The following is a 17215-nucleotide window of genomic DNA, read 5'->3' as shown; positions in this document are numbered from 1 at the left end:
GTGGACTTGGAAGTCAGATAACTAAACATGTTAAAATATACGCAAATTTTAGTAAAGAGGCAAAAAGTGAGATAGATTCTTGAGGCTCTCACGTAGAAATAAATTGTAAGAAACTTTGACATCTCTTTTGGCAGCTCAAAGGCCTTTTAAAACTGAATTCCTGATTTGTACTTTGGCCAGAGAAGTGGCTTCTGGATAAATGACATTTCACTAATACTCTGTGTACTTTATCCTTAGAAAAGCTATTTATTACAACTGAGATAATAGATGTAAAAGCACTTTAAAAAAGCATAAACTGTGAAATAGTATTGTTTACCCCAATAAACAATAAATAGTATTGTTTATAAAGAAACACACACAGATGGCTAAATTGAATCAACCCCAATGTTTTATTTAAAGTTTTAAAAGGCAGTGGTTAAGCACATTATGTGTATATATATGTATGTATATACATACATACATATATATATATATAAGAGGAAACCAACCCCTTTTCAACTTTAGCCATTGATTAACTAGACCCACTGTCTATTGCATGATTCATTTTCTACTTTTTCATATGACCAATCTGTTTTACCAAAGTAAAAACAGCCTTAATCAGTTTAACAGTAACTATTTGTGTTTCTTTTTTAAATAAATAAAGTTACCATTAAACTGATCACATATGGTAGAAAGGTAGAACACACACAAGCACACACAGTCCCCGATTTAAAACATGTGGCGTATGAATGACCTATATGTACAAATGGGTGCTGCTGTCTCCTCCACCCTCAGCAGAGGCCACAGAAGAACTCCCAGTACCCAGGGGTCCCCATTCCCTCTTCCGGGTTGGAGGGTATGTTTTCCTGGCACCCCTATGTTAGACCTCAGAATGCATGCTCCCCATGCAGCAATACAGATGGGGGTTCAGTTCTATGGTACTAGTGTTCAGGTTATTAGGGAATAAATAGGCATTGGTAGCTGCCTCAGAACTAAACCATCTTTTGTAACTTTATAGGGAGAAATGTATTCTGAAGTTCTAGATAAGTGACATACAAACTTTTTTGAATGTAATCAGTTTGCAAGTCTGGGGCTGTGTGTGTGTGTGTGTGTGTGTGTGTGCGTGTGTGTGAGTCTCTATAGATTTATACAAAATTGAAATGAAGTGAAGAGTGGGGCTAGGCCTATGGAGCAGCTGCTTGGCTTCCATTCACTCAGTCCTGATCTAAAGGGTCACTTGCCTTCGCCCCTTTTAGCAGCTCATTCTGCTTCCCATGTGCCTCCGTCTCTGGAGAGATTCAGAAAGGGCAGCTCACACAAGTGAGAGGAAGGACACAGCTAAATCTTCTGTTAAGAATCTTGGCAAACAGAACTGCCAGATTCAACCAGGGCTGCTTTATAGAGTGAAGTCCTTCAGTTCCATCTTGACAGAATGGAATTTTTTTTCCCTCTTCCTAGTCCCTGCAACTCCATCTAACTGCAGCTCTGTATGAATGCCTCAATATCGCAAAAACACAGGATCACTTCTTAAATACGCTGGATTCTCAATGAGTAAACCAGTTAATGTGTTTCTAGCCAAAGCAAGGGCATAAATGTTTTAGAGAAAAGATTCCCCTGGAGCTACAGAGAAAAGATGCTGATAAAAGCAATATTGAGAGTTGAGCAGGTGATGCTTTCAGTCTGTGTCAGAGCTGGTCTCCTCGATGACAGAGTACTGGTTGAGTGCTTCTTCCAAAGGCGTTATTGTCCCATCAGGTTTTAGTCCCATTGGTTTAAGCAACTCCTCTCTGGAAAAAGAGATAAAAGAGAGAGAAAAAAGTATTCACCAGCATCACACACACACCCTCCCCCCGCCCGAATCCACATCCTTTAAAAAAAAAGAAAAGTCTTTAAAAACCAAAGTATTTTTCCTCAAGCTCTCTCTGTGTGTTTGTAACAGGAAAGATGAAAGGGGTATGGAAAGAAAAAGAGGGAGATAAAAGACTTCATTCACACAGGCCAAACCTACTAAGCCAATTAAAAGTATGAAAAGTCAAGGTCTAAATGGGCTCAGGACAAGGAGCAGGTCTCTTCTGTTTTTAATAATTGACTTTTTTTCCTTTTGTGGATTTGTTTTAGTTAAGAAGTTGAAGCTGCCAAAATTTCACCTGTCCCAGTGGACCAGCCATGTAATTAAATGGCTGATTTGATATGTATGGATTTAATTTAATGGAATAAATCTGCCATTTGATTTTTCCCTGTCCAGTCTCTAGTGATATATAAGTACTTATTGATTTCAAATCAGTTGGCCTTTCCCAACTTTCTCCCTCCCTTTTCTTTCCTTCTTTCTCTCCTTCTTTTTTAAAAAAACACCATTGCTTTTGTTTGTGGCAGTTTAATTATGGGATTGACAGCCATTTTAATCTCTTCAAAGCGCCCCAACTGCCTCTCCTCAGCTAATCCAATTATATCTACTCCACAAGTTACGGCCTCATCTAAAGATGATTAATTATTGATTAAGCCAATCAAAAAGCGTTAGGAAAGATTTATTTAATCTTTTCATGGGCTCTTATTTATTATATGGAGATTATGGTGAATGTACCTGTTGAGCTGCTAACTCTAGTCCTCCTCCCACCCCAAAAAGTCAGCAGTGTACTTTAAAAGGAGTCTTGAAGAGCACATGAGCTGCTTAAAACTTATTTCTCACAGAAACGGGCATTGCCCTCTAAAAACATGTCTACAACAAGAACCCACATGGCAGCAACTGTAATGTTGGTGGGAGCTAGAGTGAAGGAAGGTAATAAAGCCTCCTCTCCCTCTGCTTCCTTGTGGTTGTCCCTCAGGCCAGCACAAAGAAGGGCTCCCTACTGGGAAGGGCCAGCCACACAACCGTGTGCTAGTGTTACAAGTGCAGAGAGACTTCTGGGGAAGGGGAGAACAGCTCAGGGGACGCTGGATAAGCCAACAGGAGCCTATCAAGCAGCTCTTACCAGAAGACTACTGCTGAGAGTCTGAAGACTCTATTAATATGGATGGTTGACTGGTTAAATTGAGGTTGCTAAATATTTATCAAGTAGGAAATGTGTTTCGTGATCCCAGAAATGGGGTCAGAATCATAGAATTTAAAGCGGCCTTAGAGATCATTTAGTCCAACTCCCTTGTTTAATAAAGGAGACTGAGTGACTTACCCAAGGTCACACGTCTAGTGGCAAAACTGGACCTGGGACAGTCCCTGAACCCCAGCCCAGGGCTCTCTGCACATCTGCTCTAACTGCACTGAAGGAACACACTCTGAGTTCAGCTGCTCAACAACTATGTGCTGAGAACTGTGTCATATACTGGGGAGAGAAGGAAGGCCAGGCACAGCTGCTGCCCTCGAGCAGTGCGTGAAACATACACATGGAAAATAACTCAGGACATAATGGGGTAAATGCTGTAACAGGATCAGGAACAAAGGAAATCACAGCTCCTGAGACGAAGCATCGATCTAATTGCCTGGGGAAGGTGGGAGCAGCACCTCTGGGGAGGTGTCCTATGCCAGGCAAAGATGGCACAGGACTCTGCCAGCAAGGGAGATTGTGTGGAGGGCTCTGTATGGTCCCACCTACTTGTGACTGTATAGACCTTTCTGGATTGTGTCAATTTCTTTCTCTGCTCTCAAGCTGGGAAAGGGCCCAGTGTTTGGGGAGGGGAGAGATTCACTGAAGGAGCAGCAGGAAGTAAGTCTGCAAGGGCAGTTTGGGGTTTGGCAGTCAAGTGTCTTGAATGTCAAAGTAAGCAGCTTGGGTCCTAGCCTGTAAGGAATGCCCGGCCAGGGTTGGTTTATAGGGAAGAATCTCTGGCAGCAGTGCAAAGACACGTCGGAATCGGGGAAACTGGCAGAGAGGCAAGTCACGAGGATGTCACTGTAACAGTGCGTGTGAGAGGAGACAGAAAGTTGGGCTGTGGCTGTGGTTGTGGGAAGAAAAGGCATCACTTCCAAGGTAGAGCTGTCATCCACTGGGAGGGCAGAGTTGGTAAAGGGGAGTGAGGAAGAGTGTCTCTATGGCTCCCAGCTCAGATGACCATGTGGATGGTGACCATTCATTCGAGCAAGAGCACAGCAGATGGAGCAGATTTTGGGGGACGGGGAAGACACTAACATCTTTCAGGACAGTGAAGAACTCTGCATGACAACCAGGTAGAAATGTTTAGTGGAACTAGAGAACAATCTGCTTCCACTGAAACTTCTCTCTAGCACCAGTTCATACTCCACATCTGTACTTTAGTAACAATTCCTAGTTGTGGTTGTCCTGAAGGCCTTTGTGATACTGGACACTGTTTACTAATAATCAATACAAAAGGAGAAGGGCACCACCTTCTGGGGTGAAACATTAAGGGATCAGAAAGTTCAAAGGTTTGAAGGGGTTGGTGACTGCAGAACAGTAAGGTAGGGTGGGGTGAAGGGTATGGGGGGGTGGAATGGGATCAGTAGATGAGATTGCATGAATTCTACCAAGATAGTGATGAACTGCTGGGGGGGCATGCCATCACTCCTAATATTTCTGTATTTCTCTGGTAACAGAATGACACTGGGGCTAGCTACCAGCTTGCACAAGGTAGCCAGTACTTTCTCATCCAAACCCAGGAGGAATATTTTCAAATCAAGTCCATAGGTTGCACCCCTACTCCCTAATCCAATTTTATAATAGAAATAATTAAAAACATTACAAAAGTTTTATAGCCAAATTATGAAAATTCATCTATAGAATAAAGGGGCTCATATTTTAATGCTCACCTGTGAACTATTCTTCTCAAGGCTTTATTTTTTGGATTTTCTCTACCACCCCTCTACTAACATAGAAGCTCTTCTAAGGATATTAATTATTTTCTTTTTCACATGGCTATAGGATGCTATAGGATGTCTTGTCTTACTGACACTCCTGTAGGAGAGGTGTCAGTGATAACTGGCCAAATAATTATGCATTCATGCAGATAAATTAAGGCGGCAATGTGATACACTGGAAAGAACAAAAAGGTCTAGAGTCAGGAAGTCTCTTTGAAGTCCTGGCTCTTCCACTTACCAGTTGTGTGATCTTGGGCAAGTCTCTGAGTCTCTGTATTCCCATCTGTGAAATGGGGATAATAATACTAGCTCTACCTACCTACTTCCTAGTGATGACTTAAGGGGTTATAGTACTAGCAGTGGTAGTAGTAACAGCAACAATAATAGTATAAATGAAAGAGTTCTATGTACTGTAAAGGAGTCCTAAATATTAGTTGTTGTTATTGTGGTACAGTGAAAGGCATATAAAGGTTTTGGAATCAGACCTAGGTTCTATAGCAGTAAGATCTTGAATTCTCTGAACTTCAGTTTCCTTATCGGTAGAATTGGGATAGGAATACCCATTTCACTGAATCGTCATGAGGGTGAAAGGTCATTATACATATGAAATACATAGTGCGATGGCTGGGGTGTAGTTGGAACCCATGAGACGCATTTCCTGTCCTTTATGTGCTTATGGAAGGAAGGTTTCCACAAGATTGTTAGGGCAGTCTTTGGGAATAAGTGGGGGAAGAATATGCAGAAGCAAATAAAAGACATGGTCCCTGTCCTCAAGAAGCTTTTAGTCAGTTCAGAAGGTAAAACACACACACATTAAACAATATTAAAGGAATTACAGAACAGCAGATCAACAAGCTTGAGATGATTAACAGGCAGAGCCCTGCTTTCCCTAGCTTGACAGTTCAGTACACCCTTACTGTATTTGAAATTTATTTAAAGGCAATTTCTCATCCTGTTTGGGAATGGAAGGAGAGAGGATCACTTACAGATAGACTCTTTTCTCTTATGGACCCCGAGGCTTACTTTTCAAACCCCCATCCTAATGATTCTGCTCTTCCTCTCTATCATATAACAGCCCACAAATACCAAAATGAATTCTTTGATATAGAAACTTACTCCTAAAAGGTCTGAAAAATGACCTGGTTATACTAAACTGCTTCATTTAGTAAGATCTGTTGTATCTAGATGAGCAAGATGTGGACAGAGAATGGGAAGCATTAATGAATACCACAGAACTGTTATTCCACCAGTCATATGGGCTATGTACACGTGGGAGGGACACGGAGGAGATGGGGATGCTGATCACAGGCTCCTGGCAGGAGATGGGTTCAGGGCCAGACTGTAATGGCAGTGATGGACACAGATTCACGGGGAGAAAGGCATCCCGAAGCAGGAGGTTAGTCAAGCAAAGGCACAGAAGCGAGAGTCAGTTGTGTGCAGGGACTGGCAAGCAGGCTGGCTTGGCTGAGATAAAGGAAAAAGAAAGCTCAAGACAGATATGGGGTACAAAAGAGGATTTGGATGGAGACTTTGCAATCCTGGGCTGACAAGTCTGGGTTACAGTACAGAGATATTTTGTCTTCTATTTCAAGGGTCCCATATTTTAAGACTATTTATTAAAAATAATTCTTATTACAAAGGTTGAAAGCTATAAAACAATACTGCTTTGACATTTAAAAAGAAAATATTCTACACTGTATTCATTTTCATATCCCTATGTGTCTAGCACAGTGCCTTGCAGATGGTAGATCCTCAATAAGTGTTTATGAACTCAATTTAGCTGCAATTGGTATTATCTTGTATTTTCACAGAAAGGAATGGTATAGTGTTTTATGTGACACCTAATAAACAAACCCTGACCAAGAGAAAAGGTTCATTTTCATCACCAAGATTTACAATTAGGAAAAGTATTAGCATTCTACAGGGAATTCTGCATGATGCTTTCCAGAGATTTCTCATTTTCTACAGGACTTGAGCAACTTGAGGACAGAGTCCATGTCTTCTCTGGCTGTGATCTGCAGGATCTAGGATGGGCACATAATAGGTGCTCAGTAAAGTTCTACTGAAAGAATATAATACATGGGTCATAGCACCAATGGACAATGGTAGAGAACCATTTGCCACGAGTCATCCTCATACTATTTTAACTATAATTACTTCCCTGATGAGTCAATGTCATCAGACATTCTGACCGTCCAGAAATCAAGGCCCTCTTTGTGCCATACAACCTGGAATTTCCAACCACTGATTCATGTAGACTCGGCTGCTTACATCTGGGGCACCAGTGGGTCTAGACTCAGATTGTCCACTAATGTGCTGGGTGTCCTTGGGCAAGTCATTTCCTTCTCTGGGCTTGAGTCTCCCCATCTATAAAATGAAGGGGTTGGACAAGATGATCCCTAAGATTCTATTCTAATTCCAAGAGACTAAATATTAGGTTACTAAATAATTATGATCTACTTAAAAAGCGGCTAGGTTTTTAAGACACTGAAACTGCTAGGCTTTTGTTTCTAATCAAGATCTTCTAAACCTAAAAGTCAAGCACAGCAGCCTACCTAATTGTCACTGACATACACCAAGACCACAAGTCCTTTCTGCAAAGCTACCAGCAAAATGATTAGAATGATTCCAAAAATAAAATCAAAGCAATGGCAAATGTTACAAGGATGGATCTAAATTTAATCATGGCCCTCAATAAACAGGCCATTTCATGAAGAGTTACTGGTCCTAAATCATGAAGGTCCCATCTAAAAAGGATGGCTAGGTGTTAGATATATGTAGATCATGGTTAAACGAAGATACTGTATACTGAAATGTGCATCAGGGTTAAGATATTCACATAGCAATAACTCCTTCATACTTACCTTCAATGCTATACACAGGCCTTAACACAAGTTAAGACTGCCCTCGTTATCATCAAAAAGTACAGTGATGTCTACTGGATAAAGAGCCCATTCTAGGCACTGTGACAGTATCATGGCGGGCTTCTCATCTGATCAGGCATCTGGCCAGGGAAGAGATAAGCCTCCAAGAATGTTCAACTGGAACGAAACATCATTTAGAAATTTGATCTTACTAAACGATAAGGAACCATAATCTATAAGGGCTTGGCCAGGAACGAGGACACAGATAAAGCACGTCCAAGAAAGGAAACCTTATTTTGCCCCAGCCTAACCCTTAGGACTGCTAACGGAAACCAAAAAGTACTTTTTTAAAGGTTTAGGGGTGGGAGATTATGGAATTTATACCATATTGAAAGCTTTATAGTCTGTCTTTTTTGTCCCCAGATATAGTTCCACATTTTCCTGAGCCACCATTTCCCTGTAAGTATGCTCCTCTGGGATGCCTGGGCTTATACAACCTCTCAGGACTTAGCGAAAGCTCCACTGTTTAGACTTCTGGTTCCTACGTAACTTTCCCCCAGAAATGACAGTGCAATATTGGGGCTCAGATACTAACATACCCAATAGCACATTATAGAATAGGCCAGATGTGTATGTGTATAAAACACCTTACTTGACCTGGAAACAAGAGAATACTCTTGCCCAAAGCACATGTTTTTGTGCAATACAAACAAAGCATTCAATTCAAGTGTACTTGTTGAAAAACAGGACATAATTAAGCAGTTGGTAAAATGCATTCTTGTTTCCCACTTGCAGATCTCCCAAGAGTCCCTTCGAATTTACCTATACGAGTTTCAGCTTCCCGCTTGCCACTTAGCTTGATAACGACTCAAAAATCATTCCCTTGTTTTCAAGGGCTCTTCTTTCTTGTCTGCTCTGTGTACTACAGGGCAGTATTGACACATGGAATTAATGACAGGGTCTGTAATGAAACAACAGTCATGCAAACACCAGTCTGCTCTTTTGATAAAACAGCATGTTAGAGACCTATTCACCTCCCTCTAATTGAGTACTGCATAATAGTTCCAATCCTTTTATGTAACATATTTTGTTCTATGATTAGAAAAGAAGAAAAAGGGGGAACCTATGAAGCATTGCTTCCTTCAATCACCCCCTGATTAATTCTGATTTTAATGAGGGTGGCTGTTATTTAGGCAGGTTCTGTTACATACTTGTTTTGTTGACTTCTGTACAATGTATAACAAAACCCAGGATGGGATAATTGGGAACCATTTCTTTGGCACAGGGATTCCTGTTCTTAATGTAAGGTTGGCTTGGAAAAAAAGAACCCTGACATTTAAAATTAGCCATTTCGTATTTAATTCCTTTCACATTTGGAAGATAGGATGAAAATAAATATATAAATAAAGTATTTTAATTAACAGAGCTTTTCCAAAAATGCCTGCTGTAACGGAGCCTGTGAGAGCCCCGAGAAGGAAGCTCTGTAATCTTTGCTATAATTCTGAGAGTGCATCTTATTTCAATACTTGAGCATCAATGGAATAGTCCATAATCTATTGAAGTACAATGGATTTCCTCAAAACTTGTGATATTCTGAAGTGTTTTAAATGCTTTGTCCTCAAGAAATTAATACAACTTTTGGCACTAGTTAAATGTTCAGTTATATACCATCAGAGCATGTCCTTTGCTGACCCTTCATCTTTCAGTATAATCTTCCATCTGATGGCTTCCTAGTGCTGAAGTTATACTCATCTTTTACTAAGCCACTAACCAATAGGTAGGAGAGGTATGGTGGCTTTTCTGTACCAAATCCGAGGTCTTCAAGCTCCATTTCTCAAAAACATTTCTGAGACCCTTCCCTCAGCCTCACCGTCATGCTTTGGGATTGGGTACAGTTGGGAAGTTAAAATATACAACATAAAAATATCATTCCCAAGAGAAATGGATATGGCACACTGTCCACACCATGCATGTCCTTCCACTTCGGGAGCTGAACAAACAGGCAACAGCCTTGTAAATAGGGAAGCCTTTCTAAAGTTAATTTTCTTCATATGATCACACTGCATATAAGAATCTGTCAGAATATTCTCTTTTCAAAATAATTAAAATATTTTATAGTAACATAGAATCATAGCAGTTTTACTGGTTTCCTTCATATGAAGCTGTTTTTGTTTTTGATATAAACTGCTTAGGACCTGACTTGATATTTGAGAAAAGCTCAATTATGGATTGAAAAAGCAGGAATGGCCTCCAAATCTTAATTTTCTTCTCAGGTAAATAGGCTTACTATCTGTCTTTGTCCTTTGAATCTATTTAAAATTTAGAGCATCTTACTGAAGATAATCAGACTGACAAATTTGAGAGCTGTATGTTGGTAATTTTTTAAAATAACAGTTAAGATTTAGAGTCTGAAGTCTAAGAACCAAATCCTGACTATATCACTAACAAGACGGCTGATCTTGGTTTAGATACTTAATCACTGGTCCCATTTACGCCTCAATAAAATATCTCTTACCCTATCTAATTCACAAGGCTGTTTTCAAACTTAAAAGCAATATATAAAATATTAGTCTTTTATTATTCTCATTTCTGTTAGAAGATCACATGCAAAGCTTCTAAAAATGTGTTATCCACCTCACATTAAAGAGTATGGTTAAGAAAATATAGAGAAAGAGGTTAGGGATAATGTTAGAAAAATAAAACTGAGTTTTACCCTTAAGTGAAGGTGATCTTTATTTCTTGGTAATTTCTCTACAGACCTTTCTATCCTGTTGTCCAAAATTAGCAAAATAAATATTAATAAGAGGTCAGCATGCCAACTGACAGTGTTGAATAAAGCAGTAGAAATGGAAGTTCTGACATGTTCTTCTCCATTAGAAAGGAGGAGGGTGACTAAGAGCAAGTAGTCAATGGAGATTATTCTTATTTGATGTTTCTATAATAAACAAAAGTCATTTTGGCTAGTGCTTAAATCAAGAGCTCAAAGTAGGCATTCCTACTACAGAGTTAAGGGACAATGACTACTAATAAGCAATACAAAGATTGCATGACATCCTACTTAGAGGTGTCCAGCCAGTGGAAAGGCCCTCTTTAACCTAAAGATGAACAATATCGTATTTCTCCCTTACCACTGTAAGGGTATATTAGTTTAACTGGATCCACGTTCCTTTAATTAAGCTTCTAAGCAAACTTGCAGTGTATTTTTATTGAGATAGAACAGTGCTATCTAACAGAAACATAATGTAAGCCATACATACGTAATCTTAAATGTTCTAGTAGCCACATCGAAAAAGTAAGAAAAGTAAGATTAGTTTTAAAATAATTTGCTTAACCCAATATATCAAAAATATTATTTCAACATAAATTCATAATAAACAATTGAGGTATTTTATATTCTCTTTTTGTACTGAGTCTTTGTTGTTGTTGTTGTTTTTTTTTGTACTGAGTCTTTGAATGTCTGAGTATTTTAACACTTAGAAGACATCCCAATTCAGACTAGCCGTAGTCATATATGACTAGTGGTTACCATATTGGACAGTGCAGATCTAAAGGATTTTCTGATGTTAGCAATTGAGATCATTACACTTTCGTACCCACAATAGATCTTACAATGCTATAAAAACTGGATCATATTTCTGAAATGTACCTACAAAGCATTTCCTTGGTTAACTCATCAAGGTGGGAGTAATCACAGTTGTTATTTTTATAAGCAGAGTCAAGAAATTTAGTTATAAAGAAAAAATTATATAGTTATTACTTTCAGTCATAAATTACCTGTCCCAGCTTTAATAAGCTTAAAAATAATATTTGGAGACTAAAGGGGAACTATTTCTATATTTGGTACTTGCATTTATTAAGAAAGCCATGTTCCACCAATACTACATAATGGCTAGCAAAATTATATTGGACAAGGAATAGATAAGAAAGGGAAGAAATGGAAAACAATTATTTATATAGATGTAAATTTTAGAAGATTTTGATATAATTTATAAGCAAAAAGGCAGTGTACCTTGTTAAACAGTGATGGGGTAAGTATGCAGTAGAAGATTAGTCAGTCCTGTTCCAATTAAGAAACTAAGGGGGATTAGAAAAGTCAAAACAAAGTTTGAAACTTGAAATATTACTTCCCTTGGTTAGTTTAGGCTTAAGCCATCAATCTTCTCTCCCCTCTTCTGGAGGAGGCTGTGCTGTTATATGCAAATTGTGTGCTGTAGCTAAGGTGAATGCAATTGTATTAGCCACACTGGACTTGCTTAACCACATACAATCCAAATTCTAATCTCCTGCTTAAGTTGCAGGGACTTATATTTTTTCCAGTTCAAAAAAGGAAAGAAGAGGTGGAGAGGCAGGCCAATTTCATCCTCTTTCCCACCTCTGTTCTCACATTAAAAATGTCAAATGAAGCTTTCTATAATCTCCATGCCTCAGGCCTTAATGCTTATGTCTGATAAATATTACAATTATCATTCTATATTAAAGAAATTAGGTACCCCATTATTTAAATTAGCCACTCATGGACCAAAGTACCTTACAGAATTCCTTTCCAGACCTGCATTTTATGACATCTGGCCAAGAAATTGAACTGACAAAAGTATACTTTAAAGTCTTTAAACCATGTAGGCTATTTTATTGAGCAAAAAAATTAACCTTTGATTTGGGGATCAGCTTTGACATTTCATCAAACACACTGGGAAAATCACAGGGTACAAGGCACTGTACTAGCTAGACATGATGGGACTTACAGGGCTCAGATTATTCTCAAACTCTTAAGACCTCCAGGTCCACTGCCAATCCCCTTACCTACATCTGTCTAAAACAGAATCCTTACACTAAAAAAAGAAAAATCACATGGAATACCACTGTCAGTTGGTATTCAATGGGAAGAAAATGTTTCAGCACTGATCTCTCCAGTGTCCTTAAAAATCTAGCTTAGATAAAGTTGCTAAGGCGGTGAGCAACTTGAGGCAGTGGCTATGTCCAGCCTGGAGGCAAAATGGAAATGTAATTTAAATTTTCGCATTGGTGGTTTTTACAGTTTTGGTGGTAAATAACATCTGTACCCTACACCAGGCTCAGTAATAGTACTTGGCATGACCAACCTTAGTCATCACTTTGGTAAGTGCTTTGGCACGGGCCACTGTTGCTAACCACCATCCTGGTGCAGGTCCTTCACATCTGCTCTCCTATGGATGGAAAAAAGGGAGTGTCTAGTGTCCATTCATTGGCCACATCACCTCCAATCCTATCCTTTACTCACACACCTTTCAACTCAGGCCCAGGAGAAAATGATTTCATTTTTGGAAAGGAAAGCTAACCAGACAAAGCTATAGTACACTCTTAGCACAGTAAGACTTGGTGGGATGCAGAACATCCTTAGAGTGACAGCTGAAGGAACTAACCAATAGCACATTGCTGAAGAGGATGATTTAGGAAATATTCTGGCGAACACTGACTCTAACAGACAGAAACAGTAGCACAGTGGACAGAGCAAAGGTCTTGAATTCTGAAAAATGAAGTTCTTAGCCTCACTTTAGCTAGAAAGACAGTGTATGTTTTGTAAACTGTGAAAGGAAATGTGTACTTTTTGTAAACAGTTTTGTAAACTGTGAAAGGAAATGGATTTTCATCAGTCATTAGCTTGGAAATGTGTGGGGCAATTCTTTGGGCCTTGCTTTCCCTAATGATAAATCTGATAACTTAATCAGACTGTGATAAATTAGCTCTGGTTATGAGCTCTTTAGAAGAAAGATGCAGTATGTGAATAACAAAGATTTATCTTATTAACAAGAGTAAGTTTCCCTCCACCTGGAATGAACGGTCATTTCTCCATTTGTTAATCTAACACCTCTTAAACTTCAAGGATCAGCACAATTGTTACCTTCCCTGTGAAACAGTCCCTGATTCATCGCAACAGAATGAACTGCTCCTTTTCCTTGGTGCTCACAGTTCAATACAGACCTTATTTTGACATTACTTCCTTCTACCCTGTGTTCTAGAGTAGCTTATAGCCATATCCCACACTAAAAGGTGAGTTTTCCAAAGGCAGAGACTACCACATTCACCTCTGAATCTCCCTCATCTTCCTAGCACAGTGCCTTGCACAGAGTACCTGCTTAATAAATATTCCCCGAATTTACTGATTTTAGTCTCCCTTGGCTTTATGGCATCTTTTTTACCTCAAAAAAAAAAAAAAAAAAAAAAACAACAGTGAAAAAAGAGAAGGAACTAAGACAAACACGTAAGACGACGCATAAAGAATGGGTTCATTCTTTGCATTCCAGCTTTGGAATGCCCACTGCTCATCTCCATACAGTTTTGTCATTGACTGTTATTAGTGAGAGCAAATGTTAGAAAGCACATAAAGGCAGACAATGTAAAAAAAAAAACAAACCCACCACACATCATGGAAAAGTGATTTAGGACTATTCTCAAAATTGTCTTAACTTCAACTTGAATGGTGAAATTCATACCATCAAAGCCAACACAAGATATATTTTGCTATGCAAAAATCAGTATCACCTTCAGATTGACCTGAGAGTCGGCTGGATGTTTACTCATCCAGGGCAAATTGGCAAGCTGGATAGTATCTGTGTTATCTTTTAAGAACTCATATTACTGAAATGCAATTTAAGAGAAACAAAATTTATTCAACCTAACTAGTTCACTGTCTTCACGCTAGTATGCTCCATCCTGGTCCTTGTTAATATCTCCCCCTCCATCTACCAGGCGGACTCTGTTGGTTCTCATCCTAGCTGCTGTAGTTACACTGCTGTGTTTCACTTGCCACATCAGATCCTTGTGAAGTACAAATCTTATTTTTATTTGCTCATTCAGAACCTGTTCCTCTGCCTCCTATGTTTGCTCTAACAATATATCTTCTCTTTTACTGTAAATTCATTCAGGGTAGAAACATGTATATTCTATACAAAGTATGAAGAATGTCATATGCAAAGAGATAACAATGTCTTTTGAATATTATGAGCATGGTTAGCTGTAAATTCTAAACTTGGGAAAATGATGGAAATTTAAAAGGAATAGCTGGAAGTCAACTAAATTCTATCGCATTATCAGCATCATTTGAAAACTCAGACTCTGTAGAGGGTCTAAATATCCTAACTTGTCACACTCCTCATGTCAGCTCTTCCTGTTTTTGAACACTTCTGTTCTAAGCTTCCTGCTGTGCTCTTAGTCTCTGACTATTTCTTTATTATACCTTTGCCTTTTATGGTTCACTTTCTGGCTTTACCATTCCAGTTGCTACTTCTCTTGACTGAGGGATACTAGCCTTTGCAGAGTTGTTGTGAAAAAGGAGATGACCAGAAGAAATTCACCTTCTGGTGGCAGCTGCCACCAACACACAGAAGCACTCACTCAAGATGGCTTAAAGGAGACAGTGACTCAATATATGACTAGAAAATTGAGCAATTCAGGCAAGTGTGAAAGGAATACTTTCTAATAACTCCTCCAAGATGACTAGTTACTTATTAGTATATATTTAGTTTAATTATTTTCAAAACTGGCTATTTTTGGAGGGGAAGGAGGTGTGAAGCAAGAAGGGAAAGTGAAATTGTTTTTAGAATCCCTAATTAATACAAGTGCCTGCTTTCAGAAAATCCTTCATTTGAGCTATTCCTTTTCACCTTTTCCTAGACAGTTTAGAGTTCTTGGTTTCAGCAGCAATCCAAAAAGAAAGAATTGCAAACTTGCACATCAAAAATGAATAAAAATAAAAAGCATCATGATTTGGAACAAAAACCAAAACAGACTAAAACGAAAAAATACAAGAAGCAGCAAAATCATCAAACCTAATTCGCAGCATCTTTTTGAAGACAGGGAGGTTAGTTGGTTAAATATCACAGTGACCTGGCAGCTACTCTCCTAGCTTTGAGAGTTGAAATGTTGAGGAACGCACATCCATAAGCGGCACATGTAGAAGAACCACAGTGGCCAAGAGAGGTCTGAACTAGTGCTGCCTGGGCCAGCCTGTTCCAATCAACATGGATTTCCAGAGTTGCTGTTCTATGGTAACTCTCAGTGAGAGAGACAAAGAAATAGAACATTTTTAGAAACCAAGCAAAAAATGGAGGGGAATACAATACCTGGAAAGTTTATCAAGCATGTTGACAAGTTTCATGGCTTCATATTCTTTTTGTTCTTCTGTCATTTCATCTATGGGGTTTGGCATTGGTTCCTCTAAATGACCAGTGATAAGATTAATGCTACAAAAAGAAAAAAAAGTTATGCTGTATGTTTTCAAATTATGCTCTTTCTATACTTTTCTGGTCCAAGTTTTAAGTTATAATAAGAAAGAGTATAATAGCCAAAAAATTGGCAGTAGCAATTTTATGGTATAGAACTGCTATAGGAATTTTTTTAAAAAACTGACTTTTCCTACTAATTTGCTTTGGGAAGTGGGTGATAGCTAACTTGCCAGCTTTTTTTTTTTTTTTGAAGGCATGGCTACTTTCTAAAAATTGGAAATTAGATTGGTGCCGTTAGGATAAATATCCTTGGATGCACAGCTTAATTATATAGGGGACAAATGATTTCAGAGAAGAAGAAACCTGTTTTGTGATACAGCATAAAACAAGTATGTCAAAAAAAATTGGAAAAATGATGACAGGCTGGAATCTGAAAATGAAAGCATGCCAATTTATAATCTCAGGAAATTAGTCCATTAGTGAGACCACAGAAGGCAATGAGTGTTTAAATAATAAAAGATAAAGCAGAACAATTTTAATCAGATTTGATCTGACCTAGATGAAAAAAAAAAGGAATGAAATCTAGTCTACCAAAAGACAGGTATGCCATCTGGCTTTCTGGAAATAGATTTAATAAAGTACTTAAAATGAATGTGTTCCATAAACTTTGTATGAAGTTCTAATACCAAACCAAACTATCCTCTTATTTAAAAGTCATACTATTTTTTTTTTTTTTTGAAGAGGAGGAGGGGGAGGTGAAATAAAAGATAATTCTTTAAATGGCTGCCAAGTATCTATAGTTTAAACGTCTTTCTGGATAAGCAGACAAGAGGTTATAATATTCTGTACCAGCCAAGTACAGACAGTAATGTTTTTAATGATCAAATATCCCTGCAAACAGAAAAGTGCCAATAAATTACTTTCTAGGGTTTATAAACACAAATGCTTTCAGGGGCCAGGCCTTAAGGATAGGCAGATGACTGAACTGGCTAAGTATAAGTAACGTGGAGTATTGTGGACTAGGGTAAAATGGAGAACAGTTCTAGTCTAAACAGGGAAAAAAATCATGTGGGCCAAAACCAAGACATTGTGATTGCTTATGTCCTTGCTTGCTGGCCTGGCTTTAGACTTTATACTTGGGCAAGTTGACTTCCTTAACTAAGCAGGGCTTTTCCTCACATAGAGCAAGGGCTAGGTACTATAATGTTAGAAAAAATATTTCTTTTTCTACATTTTTCAGAGGCTGCCTGACAGATTTCTTGCAGAAGGACTCAGTGCTCACCATCCTCAAAAACTGGATCTTAAACATCTATTTTACCATTCTGTATAAAGACCTTTGTCAGGGGTCATGGTTAAAAGACTTCTTT

At 38.6% G+C, this 17215-nt stretch overlaps 1 protein-coding gene across 9 annotated transcripts in view; it reads right to left on the bottom strand.

The window, feature by feature from the left end:
• Positions 1 to 370: 370 nt before the first annotated feature.
• The window catches only part of RIC8B (RIC8 guanine nucleotide exchange factor B), a 100682-nt gene continuing 83837 nt past the window's right edge, over positions 371 to 17215 (bottom strand). For 2 of the 9 annotated variants that reach the window (XM_086401152.1, XM_086401155.1), the window contains 2 exons: positions 15747 to 15866; positions 371 to 1766 (listed from right to left, as the gene is read on the bottom strand). In XM_086401152.1, the coding sequence (XP_086257278.1) occupies positions 1655 to 1766; positions 15747 to 15866 (232 nt within the window). In that variant the 3' untranslated portion in view covers positions 371 to 1654. Of the gene's footprint in view, positions 1767 to 6368; positions 7151 to 7647; positions 7825 to 8469; positions 8609 to 12746; positions 12831 to 15746; positions 15867 to 17215 lie in introns of those variants that run through there. The other 7 variants (XM_086401154.1, XM_086401156.1, XR_015164031.1 and 4 more) reach the window with 6 other exon arrangements.

Source organism: Bos grunniens, chromosome 5, assembly GCF_055505025.1.
Source record: "Bos grunniens cultivar Pamir isolate PY7600 chromosome 5, Bosgru_T2T1.0, whole genome shotgun sequence".
NCBI lineage: Eukaryota > Metazoa > Chordata > Mammalia > Artiodactyla > Bovidae > Bos > Bos grunniens.
The sequence above is the reverse complement of the archived record's forward strand: the minus strand, read 5'-3'. Positions and strand labels throughout refer to the sequence as shown.